The sequence below is a fragment of the Bombina bombina genome, chromosome 3 (genome assembly GCF_027579735.1).
Source record: "Bombina bombina isolate aBomBom1 chromosome 3, aBomBom1.pri, whole genome shotgun sequence".
Classification (NCBI taxonomy): Eukaryota; Metazoa; Chordata; class Amphibia; order Anura; family Bombinatoridae; genus Bombina; species Bombina bombina.
The window spans coordinates 77,442,671-77,460,230 of NC_069501.1; the positions used below are offsets into that span (position 1 = coordinate 77,442,671).

At 41.8% G+C, this 17,560-nt stretch overlaps 1 protein-coding gene across 1 annotated transcript in view; it reads left to right on the forward strand.

Annotated features, from left to right (window-relative positions):
* LOC128652890 (uncharacterized) overlaps positions 1-17,560 on the forward strand; it is a 255,406-nt gene that overhangs the window by 123,064 nt on the left and 114,782 nt on the right. The window contains exons 4-5 of the mRNA XM_053705879.1: positions 1,165-1,398; positions 11,745-11,777. Of these exons, the coding sequence (XP_053561854.1) occupies positions 1,165-1,398; positions 11,745-11,777 (267 nt within the window). The remainder of the gene's footprint in view (positions 1-1,164; positions 1,399-11,744; positions 11,778-17,560) is intronic.

A 17,560-nucleotide genomic window follows, 5' to 3' on the forward strand; every position in this document is an offset into this window, starting at 1 on the left:
TAATTTATCAGGTAAACATAAATTCTGTTATTTTTAATTTAATTTCTCCGCGGATTTAGCTGTTGTTATTTTATCCCTCCCTCTCTAGTGACTCTGGATTTCCACATCTTGGGTATTATATCCCATACGTCACTAGCTCATGGACTCTTGCCACTTACATGAAAGAAAACATAATTTATGTAAGAACTTACCTGATAAATTCATTTCTTTCATAGTGGCAAGAGTCTATGAGACCCACCCTATTTTTGGTGGTTATGGTTTTTTTGTATAAAGCACTTTATTTTTTCCAGTTCCTCTTTTTGTATGCTTTTTACTCCTTCTTTTACACCTCACTTATTGGCTACACGTTAAACTAAGGTATGAGTTAGGTGGGAGGTGTATTTATAGGCATTTTGAGGTTTGGCAAACTTTGCCCCCTCCTGGTAGGAATGTATATTCCATACGTCACTAGCTCATGGACTCTTGCCACTATGAAAGAAATTAATTTATCAGGTAAGTTCTTACATAAATGATGTTTTTGTACATTTTTCACTCACAGATTAAATGTAGGATATTACCCCAGTCAAGAACCAGGTGTCACAGCAAATAAGAAAAATAGCAGAATAGTCAAGAGAACAGAGCCAGTGGCCTTAAACCAGATAATAAGTCCAGGTATAGGTAGAGGTTAGGCGCTACATGATCCTCAGTAAGACTCTCCCTCCTGTCCCCTTCACTCTGTTCTCCTCCTCTCTTGTTATCTTCTCACACCCTCATCTACAGGACTTCTCAAGGATGGACCCTATCTAGTGGAACTCTCTGCCTCGCTCCACAAGACGCTCTACTAGTTTTCAAAGTTTCAAATACTCCTAAAACACTCTATTGTTCAGGGATGCATACAATGTACGTTAACCTTCCTTACCTCAATTCCTCCTCTCTTTAGTCAGCCCCTTAAACCCCACTGATTTGCTCTTATAAATGCTAGCTGTGCATATTCTACCTATGTTATAGAGCTGCAAATAACTGATAATAATAGCGCTAGTAAAACTTAAGAGAGCAAATTTAAGGATCCCTACAGCATATAATCTAATTATGTAAAAGTAGATAAAATATTAGCACACAATTTAGAATAGGTTATATTTACATAAGAAAGATTATAAATAACTGTTTGTTTTTGTTTTTTTGCAGAAGGCAATAATTTGTCTACCAAAATATCTGATGAAATGATCACTCAATGTTCTGTTTCTGGAACCGCAAACCCTAAGATAATATGGATGAATGAGGGAAAGCCAAGTATAAAAGAAGACAAAGTAGTCATAGAGGACAACATGATAACTGTTACAAGTGTTCGGAAGTACTCATCAGGTTCATTTTTGAATTCAGTGACCCTTTCGTGTGTTGTGCTCACAAATACAGAGAAAGGTAAATTGTTTTACTTTTTTTTTTTTCTTTTCTTTTCTATAGTAAACAAACACATGGCCACATTACAAGTGGTGTGCTAATTTTTTTGCTTGTGCGCGAACTGCGCTGAGAGAGAGAGAGATCAAAATCAGATCAAAAGTGAGACTTTTGAAAGAGAGTTTACATCTCTGAAACATCATCTAATAAAGCTGACTTTGCTGTGAAAAATCCCCAGACTGCAACTTTGTTTTGGGAATATATGTGTCTGTGTGTATATGTAAAAATATATATATATATGTATGTGTTCACATACATATTTACACATAAATATACCCATTTATAGACACACACACACATATATATGTTTAAATAGATAGATTCCATCAGAAATTAAATCATCACTCAACCGTTCGCTGTTGTTCAAAACCCACAAAGCCACAGATTCAGCTTTTTTGCTCCTGCTACTGTGGAAGAAGTTTCTGCCCTTATATCCTACTCTCACCTCACTACCGGTCCCCTTGATCCCATCACAACTATTGCCCTCCATCTCTCCTTCTCTTACTCCTATCCTCACACATATTTTTATTTTCTCCCTCAGCACTGGTATATTCCCCTCATTCCTTAAACATGCACTAATTACACCTATCCTCAAAAAATCTTCTCTTGATCCATCATCCCCATCCAACTACCGCCCTATTTTCCCACTCCTCTTGCCTCAGAACTTCTGGAAATGCTTGTATATACATGTTTATCATGTTTCCTCACAATAAATTCCCTTATTGATCCATTGCAATCTTGATTTCCCCAACACTCCACAGAAACTGCAATCATTAAAGGGACAGTCTACACTAACATTGTTATTGTTTTAAAAGATAAGTAATGCATTTACTACCAATTCCCCAGCTTTGCACAACCAACATTGTTATATTAATATACTTTATAACATTTAAACCTCTACATTTCTGCCTGTTTCTAAGCCACTATAGACAGCTTCTTAATCACATGCTTTTGTATTTGCTTTTCACAACAGGAGACTGCTAGTTCATGTAGGCCATATAGATAACATTGTGTTAACGCCCGAGGAGTTATTTAAGATTTAGCACAACACAATACTAAATGCAAGTCAATAGATAATAAATAAAAAAGTCATGTGATCAGACAGATGTTTAGATACAAGGTAATCACAAAGGTAAAAAGTGTATTTCTATAACAGTGTTGGTTATGCAAATATGAGGAATGGGTAATAAAGGGATTTCTCCAACATAGGTGTGTCCGGTCCACGGCGTCATCCTTACTTGTGGGATATTCTCTTCCCCAACAGGAAATGGCAAAGAGCCCAGCAAAGCTGGTCACATGATCCCTCCTAGGCTCCGCCTACCCCAGTCATTCTCTTTGCCGTTGTACAGGCAACATCTCCACGGAGATGGCTTAGAGTTTTTTAGTGTTTAACTGTAGTTTTTCATTATTCAATCAAGAGTTTGTTATTTTCAAATAGTGCTGGTACGTACTATTTACTCAGAAACAGAAAAGAGATGAAGAATTCTGTTTGTATGAGGAAAATGATTTTAGCAACCGTAACTAAAATCCATGGCTGTTCCACACAGGACTGTTGAGAGCATTAACTTCAGTTGGGGGAACAGTTTGCAGTCCTTTGCTGCTTGAGGTATGACACATTCTAACAAGACGATGTAATGCTGGAAGCTGTCATTTTCCCTATGGGATCCGGTAAGCCATGTTTATTACGATTGTAAATAAGGGCTTCACAAGGGCTTATTTAGACTGTAGACATTTTTTGGGCTAAATCGATTGATATTAACACTTATTTAGCCTTGAGGAATCATTTATTCTGGGTATTTTGATATAATAATATCGGCAGGCACTGTTTTAGACACCTTATTCTTTAGGGGCTTTCCCAAAGCATAGGCAGAGTCTCATTTTCGCGCCGGTGTTGCGCACTTGTTTTTGAGAGGCATGGCATGCAGTCGCATGTGAGAGGAGCTCTGATACTTACAAAAGACTTCTGAAGGCATCATTTGGTATCGTATTCCCCTTGGGTTTGGTTGGGTTTCAGCAAAGCAGATACCAGGGACTGTAAAGGGGTTAAAGCTTAAAACGGCTCCGGTTCCGTTATTTTAAGGGTTAAAGCTTCCAAAATTGGTGTGCAATATTTTCAAGGCTTTAAGACACTGTGGTGAAAGTTTGGTGAATTTTGAACAATTCCTTCATGTTTTTTCGCAATTGCAGTAATAAAGTGTGTTCAGTTTAAAATTTAAAGTGACAGTAACGGTTTTATTTCAAAACGTTTTTTGTACTTTCTTATCAAGTTTATGCCTGTTTAACATGTCTGAACTACCAGATAGACTGTGTTCTGAATGTGGGGAAGCCAGAATTCCTATTCATTTAAATAAATGTGATTTATGTGATAATGACAATGATGCCCAAGATGATTCCTCAAGTGAGGGGAGTAAGCATGGTACTGCATCATTCCCTCCTTCGTCTACACGAGTCTTGCCCACTCAGGAGGCCCCTAGTACATCTCCTCCTTATGAGGAGATTATGGACAGAGTCAATGCTCTCAAATTGGCTAATTCTTTCACTCTAGACGCCTCTTTGCAATTGGCTAAGTTAGCGGCTAAGAATTCTGGGTTTGCTATTGTGGCGCGCAGAGCGCTTTGGTTGAAATCTTGGTCGGCTGATGCGTCTTCCAAGAACAAGCTACTAAACATTCCTTTCAAGGGGAAAACGCTGTTTGGTCCTGACTTGAAAGAGATTATCTCTGATATCACTGGGGGTAAGGGCCATGCCCTTCCTCAGGATCGGCCTTTCAAGGCAAAAAATAGACCTAATTTTCGTCCCTTTCGTAAAAACGGACCAGCCCAAGGTGCTACGTCCTCTAAGCAAGAAGGTAATACTTCTCAGGCCAAGCCAGCTTGGAGACCAATGCAAGGCTGGAACAAGGGAAAGCAGGCAAAGAAACCTGCCACTGCTACCAAGACAGCATGAAATATCGGCCCCCGATCCGGGACCGGATCTGGTGGGGGGCAGACTCTCTCTCTTCGCTCAGGCTTGGGCAAGAGATGTTCTGGATCCTTGGGCGCTAGAAATAGTCTCCCAGGGTTATCTTCTGGAATTCAAGGGACTTCCCCCAAGGGGAAGGTTCCACAGGTCTCAGTTGTCTTCAGACCACATAAAAAGACAGGCGTTCTTACATTGCGTAGAAGACCTGTTAAAAATGGGAGTGATTCATCCTGTTCCATTGAGAGAACAAGGGATGGGGTTCTACTCCAATCTGTTCATAGTTCCCAAAAAAGAGGGAACATTCAGACCAATCCTAGATCTCAAGATCTTAAACAAATTTCTCAAGGTCCCATCTTTCAAGATGGAAACCATTCGAACTATCCTTCCTTCCATCCAGGAAGGTCAATTCATGACCACGGTGGATTTAAAGGATGCGTATCTACATATTCCTATCCACAAGGAACATCATCGGTTCCTAAGGTTTGCATTCCTGGACAAACATTACCAGTTCGTGGCGCTTCCTTTCGGATTAGCCACTGCTCCAAGGATTTTCACAAAGGTACTAGGGTCCCTTCTAGCTGTGCTAAGACCAAGGGGCATTGCAGTAGTACCTTACCTGGACGACATTCTGATTCAAGTGTCGTCCCTCCCTCGAGCAAAGGCTCACACGGACATCGTCCTGGCCTTTCTCAGATCGCACGGCTGGAAAGTGAACGTGGAAAAGAGTTCTCTATCCCCGTCAACAAGGGTTCCCTTCTTGGGAACAATTATAGACTCCTCAGAAATGAGGATTTTTCTAACAGAGGCCAGAAAGACAAAGCTTCTGGACTCTTGTCGAATACTTCATTCCGTTCCTCTTCCTTCCGTAGCTCAGTGCATGGAAGTGATCGGGTTGATGGTAGCGGCAATGGACATAGTTCCTTTTGCGCGCATTCATCTAAGACCATTACAACTGTGCATGCTCAGTCAGTGGAATGGGGACTATACAGACTTGTCTCCAAAGATACAAGTAAATCAGAGGACCAGAGACTCACTCCGTTGGTGGCTGTCCCTGGACAACCTGTCACGAGGGATGACATTCCACAGACCAGAGTGGGTCATTGTCACGACCGACGCCAGTCTGATGGGCTGGGGCGCGGTCTGGGGATCCCTGAAAGCTCAGGGTCTTTGGTCTCGGGAAGAATCTCTTCTACCGATAAATATTCTGGAACTGAGAGCGATATTCAATGCTCTCAAGGCTTGGCCTCAGCTAGCGAGGACCAAGTTCATACGGTTTCAATCAGACAACATGACGACTGTTGCGTACATCAACCATCAGGGGGGAACAAGGAGTTCCCTAGCGATGGAAGAAGTGACCAAGATTATTCTATGGGCGGAGTTTCACTCCTGCCACCTGTCTGCTATCCACATCCCGGGAGTGGAAAATTGGGAAGCGGATTTTCTGAGTCGTCAGACATTGCATCCGGGGGAGTGGGAACTCCATCCGGAAATCTTTGCCCAAGTCACTCAACTTTGGGGCATTCCAGACATGGATCTGATGGCCTCTCGTCAGAACTTCAAAGTTCCTTGCTACGGGTCCAGATCCAGGGATCCCAAGGCGGCTCTAGTGGATGCACTAGTAGCACCTTGGACCTTCAAACTAGCTTATGTGTTCCCGCCGTTTCCTCTCATCCCCAGGCTGGTAGCCAGGATCAATCAGGAGAGGGCGTCGGTGATCTTGATAGCTCCTGCGTGGCCACGCAGGACTTGGTATGCAGATCTGGTGAATATGTCATCGGCTCCACCTTGGAAGCTACCTTTGAGACGAGACCTTCTTGTTCAGGGTCCGTTCGAACATCCGAATCTGGTTTCACTCCAGCTGACTGCTTGGAGATTGAACGCTTGATTTTATCGAAGCGAGGTTTCTCAGATTCTGTTATCGATACTCTTGTTCAGGCCAGAAAGCCTGTAACTAGAAAGATTTACCACAAAATTTGGAAAAAATATATCTGTTGGTGTGAATCTAAAGGATTCCCTTGGGACAAGGTTAAGATTCCTAGGATTCTATCCTTCCTTCAAGAAGGATTGGAAAAAGGATTATCGGCAAGTTCCCTGAAGGGACAGATTTCTGCCTTGTCGGTGTTACTTCACAAAAAACTGGCAGCTGTGCCAGATGTTCAAGCCTTTGTTCAGGCTCTGGTTAGAATCAAGCCTGTTTACAAACCTTTGACTCCTCCTTGGAGTCTCAATTTAGTTCTTTCAGTTCTTCAGGGGGTTCCGTTTGAACCCTTACATTCCGTTGATATTAAGTTATTATCTTGGAAAGTTTTGTTTTTAGTTGCAATTTCTTCTGCTAGAAGAGTTTCAGAATTATCTGCTCTGCAGTGTTCTCCTCCTTATCTGGTGTTCCATGCAGATAAGGTGGTTTTACGTACTAAACCTGGTTTTCTTCCAAAAGTTGTTTCTAACAAAAACATTAACCAGGAGATTATCGTACCTTCTCTGTGTCCGAAACCAGTTTCAAAGAAGGAACGCTTGTTGCACAATTTGGATGTTGTTCGCGCTCTAAAATTCTATTTAGATGCTACAAAGGATTTTAGACAAACATCTTCCCTGTTTGTTGTTTATTCAGGTAAAAGGAGAGGTCAAAAAGCAACTTCTACCTCTCTCTCTTTTTGGATTAAAAGCATCATCAGATTGGCTTACGAGACTGCCGGACGGCAGCCTCCCGAAAGAATCACGGCTCATTCCACTAGGGCTGTGGCTTCCACATGGGCCTTCAAGAACGAGGCTTCTGTTGATCAGATATGTAGGGCAGCGACTTGGTCTTCACTGCACACTTTTACCAAATTTTACAAGTTTGATACTTTTGCTTCTTCTGAGGCTATTTTTGGGAGAAAGGTTTTGCAAGCCGTGGTGCCTTCCATTTAGGTGACCTGATTTGCTCCCTCCCTTCATCCGTGTCCTAAAGCTTTGGTATTGGTTCCCACAAGTAAGGATGACGCCGTGGACCGGACACACCTATGTTGGAGAAAACAGAATTTATGTTTACCTGATAAATTTCTTTCTCCAACGGTGTGTCCGGTCCACGGCCCGCCCTGGTTTTTTAATCAGGTCTGATAATTTATTTTCTTTAACTACAGTCACCACGGTACCATATGGTTTCTCCTATGCTATTATTCCTCCTTAACGTCGGTCGAATGACTGGGGTAGGCGGAGCCTAGGAGGGATCATGTGACCAGCTTTGCTGGGCTCTTTGCCATTTCCTGTTGGGGAAGAGAATATCCCACAAGTAAGGATGACGCCGTGGACCGGACACACCGTTGGAGAAAGAAATTTATCAGGTAAACATAAATTCTGTTTTTCTATCTTTTAAAACAATAACAATTCAATTGATGACTGTCCCTTTAAGGTTACTAATTACAGCAAAATCAAAAGGCCACTTTTCTCTTTTAATCTCTCTCGATCTGTCTGGAGCCTTTGACACAGTTGACCACACTTTCTTGCTCCAATCCTTCTGCATCTGCGACACAGCCCTCTTGAGGTTCTCCTCCCACCTCACTAACTGGACCTTTAATGTAACCTTCTCTGGCACATCCTCTGATCCTTCACCACTTTCTGTTGGGACACCACAAGGCTCTGTCCTTGGACCCCTTCTCTTCTCAATTTTATACATCATCCTTAGGCACCTTAATAATGTCCCTTGAGTTTCAATAGCATTTGTATGCGATGATACCCAAATCTACCTCTCTGCACCAGACCTATCCCCTTCATTACCAACTCTTGGCACTACTAACTGTCTTTCTAATATTTCATCCTGGATGTCCTCTCATTACCTTAAAGGGACACTGAACCCAATTTTTTTCTTTCATGATTCAGATAGAGCATGCAATTTTAAGCAACTTTCTAATTTACTCATATTATCATTTTTTTTTCTTCATTCTCTTGCTATCTTTATTTTAAAAGCAAGAATGTAAGTTTAGAAGCCGGCCCATTTTTGGTTCACAACCTGGGTTGTGCTTGCTGATTGGTGGCTAAATGCACCCACCATTAAACAAGTGCTGTCCAGTGGTCTGAACCAAAAAAATAGAGAAGTGTCCAGCTGCAGACTGGAGCTCCACTCTAGACAGGAAACATGTGACCTCCACTCAAAGCTTTTTTTTTTTTTAAATCAACTTTAATGTAACAAACAACCTACAGACAATCATTCTGAAAACGAAACATTTTGCAGCTTTCTTGTTCTTCTTAATGTGCACTCACAGTGGTTACCTTATAAATGACAATCAGCATAAACCACTGTGAGTGCACATTAAGAAGAACAAGAAAGGGGGGCGTGTCCGGGCTATGGCCTAAGATGGCTGCTAAACTGGGAGCTCTGTAAAGAAAAAATTGCAATCCGCCTTGTAATCCAGATTTTGCATATCCATCCAGAAAGAATTTGATCCACATGAGGTGCATAACATCCTGCTGGATTGGAATCTATCTATATTGAGAGAAAAGAAGCTTTCCAGACTGGGCCGCGGAGATCTCTTGGCGGCCTGTAAAGGAAGAGAACTCAGCACCCCCCCCCGGGGAACCGGGGTAAGCAGAGTAATTAGTGTGTCTCTGTATTTACTTTCAGAGTAAGTTAACCATCACCTTGATCATGGGGGCAGAACTATATGCCACAATACAAGTGCTATTTGCTGAGTCTGAGCGACTAATAAATGACAGATTTGATCGCCTTATCGCAATAGTTGGAGCCCAGCGCACTGATGGCGACTTTTCTGGGCCTGATACAGCAAAAGAATTGAAAGGCACGGCCCTAGCAGATGCTGGGGATGTTTTCAGTGAATGCGCCTCACCTGAAATGAAGCAGTTAAAAGATGGCGCCTCTGCGATAACTCTAGCAGACACGTGTGGATCGCTGGTCATGCAGGATCGAGAAGCACTGGCACCGGAGAAACACACGGGCGTGGGCGGAGGGCCCGCCTTCGTCAGTGTATGGAGTAGTACAGAAGCAGCGGATGCCTACCTGAGTAAAGATAGCCGGGCTGGTGTCGCCTGGGGGGTCACGGCGGGGAGAGCGGCCGGCTCCCGGATATGTGGCCCTGCTGGTGATCATGGGCTGCGGGCGGCCTGTTGTTGTTCTGCGGTTTACAAAGACTCGGGTACAATTTTGGCTCTGGGGATGACACTCCGGGCTTCAGAGGGCACTTGCTGCTGTGGCGCCCTTCTGAGAGTTGGTGTCGGGTGAAATTTCCAGCACTGTAGGAGTCCGGGACCTGCAGGCTCGGCTTAACATAATGTGACATAATAAAGTAACTGGCTTCTGCACGATATACCCCCTGGGGTTTAGGATTTGGGCACTTTAATGATAACTGTAAAGTTTGAAGATGAGGCCCACCACGCTACAACTTATACTATTGAACTCCTGCAGCCTGTACAAGTTTTACTGTAACTATTCCTTGGATTGTTGTATTATGCTTAATTTACATGTCTATGAGAGCCACACTACATAAATGTATATATTGCAGTGTGAACATGTACATATAGTTCTTCTATAAAATACGAATGAATATCTAAGGTTCCCACAATGTGCAGGGCAATATCTGAATACTTTTTTGCCAAATAGGCACTTACTCCCCCCCTATATAAACCCCATTGCAACATATAATAGGTATTATTATGGCAGATATTTGGTCTGATGTGATTTTCGTGGCATACACAGCTAACACTAATGTTTTTTTAGAACTGCATACATGATATCCATAATATTGCTTTTATTGTTGTTTGAATGTTCTAATGTAACTATGGGAACTCAATGATGTTATATCTCTATGCACTTCCTAGCAGGCTTCTGTACCTGTACTTCTCCTAATTTTTTTTGCAACTTGAGGCTTGGCACAAGCCTATAGTACCCTTAAGGGTTTCTGGAGAACTGGATTCAACACCCTCTCACTGTAATCCTCCCCACATATCCCCTTAGTGGGGTATGTGCCCTTTTTATAGTTTAGAGGGATGTCTCCTACAATATCTGATGATAAATGAGTTGGACCCATAAGGACCTACATGTTCTAGTTCAAAACCCTCCTACAAATGCCAGGTCTCAGAATCTACATTTGCTGAGTTATTCTTGATTTGTCCAAACTAACATGTTCTATATATAAAATGAGGTATCACACGTGGCCAGGTGCATATTCTCCTGTTGAGAATCTACTGTTATTCAAGGTTTTAAGACATGCCTATGTGTTATATGTATGAATCCTGCTGTATGTCTTTAGGCATGTTGCCATGAGTACTATCTGATTATATTTATGTATACTTTGAATACCTCAATAAAAATTATTTAAAAAAAAAAAAAAAGAAGAACAAGAAAGCTGCAAAATGTTTCGTTTTCAGAATGATTGTCTATAGGTTGTTTGTTACATTAAAGTTGATTAAATAAAAAAAAAAGCTTTGAGTGTAGGTCACATGTTTCCTGTCGAGAATCAGTGGAGGTCACATGTTTCCTGTCTAGAGTGGAGCTCCAGTCTGCAGCTAGACTACTTTGAAAAAAATGACTGGCTCCTTATCTTAGATGCCTTCTTTTTTAAATAAAGATAGCAAGAGAACGAAGAAATATTGATAATAGGAGTAAATTAGAAAGTTGCTTAAAATTGCATGCTCTATCTGAATCATGAAAGAAAAAAAAAATTGGGTTTAGTATCCTTTTAGGCTTAATCTCTCCAAAACGGAGCTCCTTATTTCACCCCCTTCTTCCAAAATTTGTACCCCCTAACTTTCTCTAACTGTTGATAATAACATCAATACCCCAACCCCGCATGCTCGATATCTTGGGGTCACACTTGACTCAGATTTCTCTTTCATTCCCTACATCCAGTCTTTGGCCAATTCCTGCTGCCTCCACCTAAAAAATATCTCCAAAATTCGCCTCTTCCTCACACAAGACACAACTAAGACTTTAATCCACTCTCTTATAATTTCCTGCCTTGACTATTGCAACTCCATCCTATCTGGCCTCCCTAGCTGCCGTCTATCCCCCTTACAATCCATAATAAATGTCTGTGGCAGGCTGATCTTCCTTACACTTCGCTCCTCATCTGCTGCATCTCTCTGTCCGTCTCTTCATTGGCTTCCTATAACCAACAGAATAAAACACAAATTCCTGACTCTAACATTCAAAGCTCTCAATAACACTGCTCCACCCTATATCTCCAACCTCATATCCAGATACTCTCCCTCCCATCCCCTTCTCTGAGCATGACCTCCGTCTCTCCTCCTCTCTTGTTAGCTCCTCACATTCCCGTCTACAAGACTTGTCCAGACTTATTTTTATTTTTTTTGCTATTGCATATTTGTTTACTTTCACTGTACCTTTTTTATTTCAGAAGATTCAAGTGCAAGACATGCAGCTTGCCAAGGTGAGTTTTGTTGTTATTGTGCTTACACAAGGCATCCGTTTATTACAACAAAAGATTGATGCAAAAATTAGAGTCCCTGCTAGTACAGGTTGAACAGTTAAGCTGATTAGTCTCAGTCAGCAGTAAAAGGTGGTTCCTCAATACCTGTAACAGTTATGACACACTCAGGAAGAAGCACCTCTAGAGATGAAAATCAGAAACTCACAGTTTGGTTCTGCGGTCCAGTGGTGACCCACGTATGGTGTAGTCATATAAAGACTTGGCTGCATCATCCAGTACAAGCCCCACTCTGCTTTTTACATGTGCACCTTATGGGACTCTCTACTGTAACACCAACAGATATCAGCGTGCCTTCACCAACCACGACACTGACCACTACAGTGTTAGTAGCGCTTGAGCAATGAGGTCATTAAGGGGGAGGTCTCATTCGCTCCGTAACAGAGGTGATAGATGAAGCAAGACTATAGCTGGTGCAAAAGCATGAAGAAAAGAGTGGATCGTCTCACTTCAATAAAATCCAAAACTTTATTCATCCAAACTTCTTAAAATAGTACACAGCAAACAAACATGTGGAGCGCAGCACAACCGCTTACGCATTTTGGCTCGTAGCCATAATCATAGCCAGTTTATTAAATATATATAGTTTGTAGCACTCACTTATATTTCTGACATATTAGAAATTGTTTATTGGGGTCATGTAATAAGTGAACCTTACAGCACGTTTACAGCCCATTTCTCTACAGGTAACAGAAGGGTTATTAAACAGTGCTCCTTGGGTGAAAAACAAATATGTTAAATCAAAGTAGACCTAAAACTAAACAGATTGTGTAAAAAAAAAAAACCCAGCAAACAACTTACTTGCTTTCTTTCATAATGAGCACTTAGAAATTCTCAGTGTAGCCCCCAATGTGATATGGGAACTGACATCTTTGAAACTTAGGTTATATTCGGACTTATCTCAGCATGAGCAAGTCTGACTCCCTGTTATCTAGTCTATTGACATCAGGCTAGATAAAGCCTTCTAGTAGAGCCCTCCCCCTCCTTGTGACAGGCAGTAATGGACACTGCACAAATGTAGGGAAAAATAAATAAAAGGTAAAATCTGTTTAAATAGAGGAATAATGCATATTGCAATGATTTCTATTAAGTATAAGACTCAGCTTAGTGATTAGAATTATTACAACAATAACAGACTTTAATATCCCTATTAGAAAAAATCAGTTAAACTCACGTTAAAGCCCTCACTCCTTCAAACAAAACAATATAAAAAATTGCTTTTCTACAGTATAAATGACACATGTATTTTCTTAATATTGAAATTAGTATTTTAAAATAAAAAGAACATTGTTTTATATGTGAAGAACATTGCAATTTCAAGTATTTATATTCAAAGCACATGTTTTGCATTCAATAAATGGTGCTAAAGACTCTGTAAATGTGGAATTTACCCCCCCCCCCCATCTAGTACCTAAACTCGTGATTGTATTCCAGACTTCAGTGTCATATAGTATATAGTATAATACTGTCAGGGTACCAGGAATCAGACATGGATGTGAAATGCTAAATTAATCACACCTTTATTAAAAAATTACAAGAAGTCCAAAAGCCAAATGACAGTCCAGGAGTCAAAGCCATAGTGGGTACTCAGACGAGCCGGGGTCAGCAACACAGAGATCAGCAATGTCAGAAACAAGCCAGAGATCAGGAACCAGAAGGGACGACAAACAAGCCAGGTCTTACACAGAGTCAGGAACTCACAGTGAAGACAGAGACCACACTGTAATGTTTGTGGGATATTTCCTTATCAGACAAATCCTGGCCATTAGTCTTCTTATCCCAGCATCAAGTGGAAAGATCCCAGAACGAAGTATAAAAGTTTGATAGAATGAGGAAGTACAGTAACAGTTAGCATCACAATCTGCAAGGGTTAATGAGGAGCAGGTCACATGCCTGAGTAGGATTCAGAAGTAAGCAGACGGTACTATGCCCCTGAGAAAACACAAAAAAGCGCAGTACATTTTGGCTCAGTAGGCAACAGACATAAGCTCCGGTTAGGCCTAAACTTATGCTCTGATAAAAAATTAGAGGGTCTTTTAAAGAAATGATTTATTCATCAAGGTTTTCTTTTACAACCTACGGCTTGCATTGTTCCAGTAACTACTGCAGCAGCCTTTTGGTTTGAGGCCCTAGAAGAGTCTCTAAAGGTTGAGACTCCATTAGATGATATTCTGGATAGAATTAAGGCTCTCAAGCTAGCTAATGTTTTTATTACTGATGCTGCTTTTCAAATTGCTAAATTAGCAGCAAAAAATGCAGGTTTTGCCATTCTGGCGCATAGAGCGTTATGGCTCAAATCGTGGTCTGCTGATGTGTCATCAAAATCTAAGCTTTTGGCTATTCCTTTTAAAGGTAAGACCCTATTCGGGCCTGAATTGAAGGAGATAATTTCTGACATTACTGGAGGTAAAGGCCATTCCCTACCTCAGGATAAGTCTGTTAAAATGAGGGGTAAACAGAATAATTTTCATTCCTTTCGAAACTATAAAGGAAGACCCTCTGCTTCTTCTTCCTCTACAAAGCAGGAAGGGAATTTTGCTCAATCTAAGTCAGTCTGGAGACCTAACCAGACTTGGAATAAAGGTAAACAATCCAAAAAGCCAGCTGCTGTTTCCAAGACAACATGAAGGGGTGGCCCCCGATCCGGGACCGGATCTGGTAGGGGGCAGACTTTCTCTCTTTGCTCAGGCTTGGGCAAGAGATGTTCAGGACTTTTGGGCACTAGAAATAGTGACCCACAGGTATCAACTAGAATTCAAGGATTTTCTCCCAAGGGGGAGTTTTCATCTTTCACGATTATCTGTAGACCAGATAAAAAGAGAGGCGTTATTAAGCTGTGTAAAAGACCTCTATACCATGGGAGTAATTTGTCCTGTTCCAAAGCCGGGACAGGGGTTTCTCCAACATAGGTGTGTCCGGTCCACGGCGTCATCCTTACTTGTGGGATATTCTCTTCCCCAACAGGAAATGGCAAAGAGCCCAGCAAAGCTGGTCACATGATCCCTCCTAGGCTCCGCCTACCCCAGTCATTCTCTTTGCCGTTGTACAGGCAACATCTCCACGGAGATGGCTTAGAGTTTTTTAGTGTTTAACTGTAGTTTTTATTATTCAATCAAGAGTTTGTTATTTTAAAATAGTGCTGGTATGTACTATTTACTCAGAAACAGAAAAGAGATGAAGATTTCTGTTTGTATGAGGAAAATGATTTTAGCACCGTAACTAAAATCCATGGCTGTTCCACACAGGACTGTTGAGAGCAATTAACTTCAGTTGGGGGAACAGTGTGCAGTCTCTTGCTGCTTGAGGTATGACACATTCTAACAAGACGATGTAATGCTGGAAGCTGTCATTTTCCCTATGGGATCCGGTAAGCCATGTTTATTAAGATAGTAAATAAGGGCTTCACAAGGGCTTATTAAGACTGTAGACTTTTTCTGGGCTAAATCGATTCATTATTAACACATATTTAGCCTTGAGGAATCATTTATTCTGGGTATTTTGATATGATTATATCGGCAGGCACTGTTTTTGACACCTTATTCTTTAGGGGCTTTCCCTAATCATAGTCAGAGCCTCATTTTCGCGCCGGTATGGCGCACTTGTTTTTGAGGACAGCATGGCATGCAGCTGCATGTGTGTGGAGCTCTGATACATAGAAAAGTCTTTCTGAAGGCATCATTTGGTATCGTATTCCCCTTTGGGCTTGGTTGGGTCTCAGCAAAGCAGATTCCAGGGACTGTAAAGGGGTTAAATATAAAAACGGCTCCGGTTCCGTTATTTTAAGGGTTAAAGCTTCCAAATTTGGTGTGCAATACTTTTAAGGCTTTAAGACACTGTGGTGAAATTTTGGTGAATTTTGAACAATTCCTTCATACTTTTTCGCAATTGCAGTAATAAAGTGTGTTTAGTTTAAAATTTAAAGTGACAGTAACGGTTTTATTTTAAAACGTTTTTTGTGCTTTGTTATCAAGTTTATGCCTGTTTAACATGTCTGAACTACCAGATAGATTGTGTTCTGACTGTGGGGAAACCAAAAAATTTAGTAAAAATGATGCCCAAGATGATTCCTCAAGTGAGGGGAGTAAGCATGGTACTGCATCATCCCCTCCTTCGTCTACACCAGTCTTGCCCATACAGGAGGCCCCTAGTACATCTAGTGCGCCAATACTCCTTACTATGCAACATTTAACGGCTGTAATGGATAATTCTATCAAAAACATTTTAGCCAATATGCCCACTTATCAGCGAAAGCGCGACTGCTCTGTTTTAGAAAATTCTGTAGAGCATGAGAACGCTGATGATATGGTTTCTGAAGGGCCCCTACACCAGTCTGAGGGGGCCAGGGAGGTTTTGTCTGAGGGAGAAATTTCAGATTCAGTAAACATTTCTCAACAAGCTGAACCTGATGTGATTACTTTTAAATTTAAGTTGGAACATCTCCGCGCTCTGCTTAAGGAGGTGTTATCCAATTTGGATGATTGTGATTATCTGGTCATTCCAGAACCACTATGTAAAATGGAAAAGTTCTTAGAGGCCCCGGGGCCCCCCGAAGCTTTTCCTATATCCAAGCGGGTGGCGTACATTGTTAGTAAAGAATGGGACAGGCCCGGTATACCTTTAGTACCTCCCCCCATATTTATAAAATTGTTTTCCTATAGTCGACCCCAGAAAGGACTGATGGCAGACAGTCCCCAAGGTCGAGGGGGCGGTTTCTACTCTACACAAGCGCGCCACTATACCCATAGTAGATAGTTGTGCTTTCCAAGATCCTATGGATAAAAAATTAGAAGGTCTGCTAAAGATGTTTGTTCAGCAAGGTTCCCTTCTACAACCAAATGCATGCATTGTCCCTGTCACTGCAGCCGCGTGTTTCTAGTTTGATGAGCTAGGAAAGGCGATTATTAGTAATTCTTCTTCTTATGAGGAGATTATGGACAGAATTCGTGCTCTTAAATTGGCTAATTCTTTCACCCTAGACGCCACCTTGCAATTGGCTAGGTTAGCGGCGAAAAAATTCTGGGTTTGCTATTGTGGCGCAGAGCGCTTTGGTTAAAATCTTGGGCAGCGGATGCGTCTTCCAAGAACAAATTGCTTGACATTCCTTTCAAGGGGAAAACACTCTTTGGCCCTGACTTGAAAGAGATTATCTCTGATATCACTGGGGGCAAGGGCCACGCCCTTCCTCAGGATAGGTCTTTTCAAGACCAAAAATAAACCTAAGTTTCGTCCCTTTCGCAGAAACGGATCAGCCCCAAGGGCTACGTCCTCTAAGCAGGAAGGTAATACTTCTCAAGCCAATCCAGCCTGGAGACCTATGCAAGGCTGGAACAAAGGAAAGCAGGCCAGGAAACCTGCCACTGCTACCAAGACAGCATGAAATGCGGGCCCCCGATCCGGGACCGGATCTGGTGGGGGGCAGACTCTCTCTCTTCGCTCAGGCTGGGGCAAGAGATGTTCTGGATCCTTGGGCGCTAGAAATAGTCTCCCAAGGTTATTCTCTGGAGTTCAAGGGGCTTCCTCCAAGGGGGAGGTTCCACAGGTCTCAGTTGTCTTCAGACCACATAAGAAGACAGGCATTCTTACATTGGGTAGAAGACCTGCTAAAAATGGGAGTGATTCATCCTGTTCCATTAGGAGAACAAGGGATGGGGTTCTACTCCAATCTGTTCATAGTTACCAAAAAAGAGGGAACGTTCAGACCAATCTTAGATCTCAAGATCTTGAAC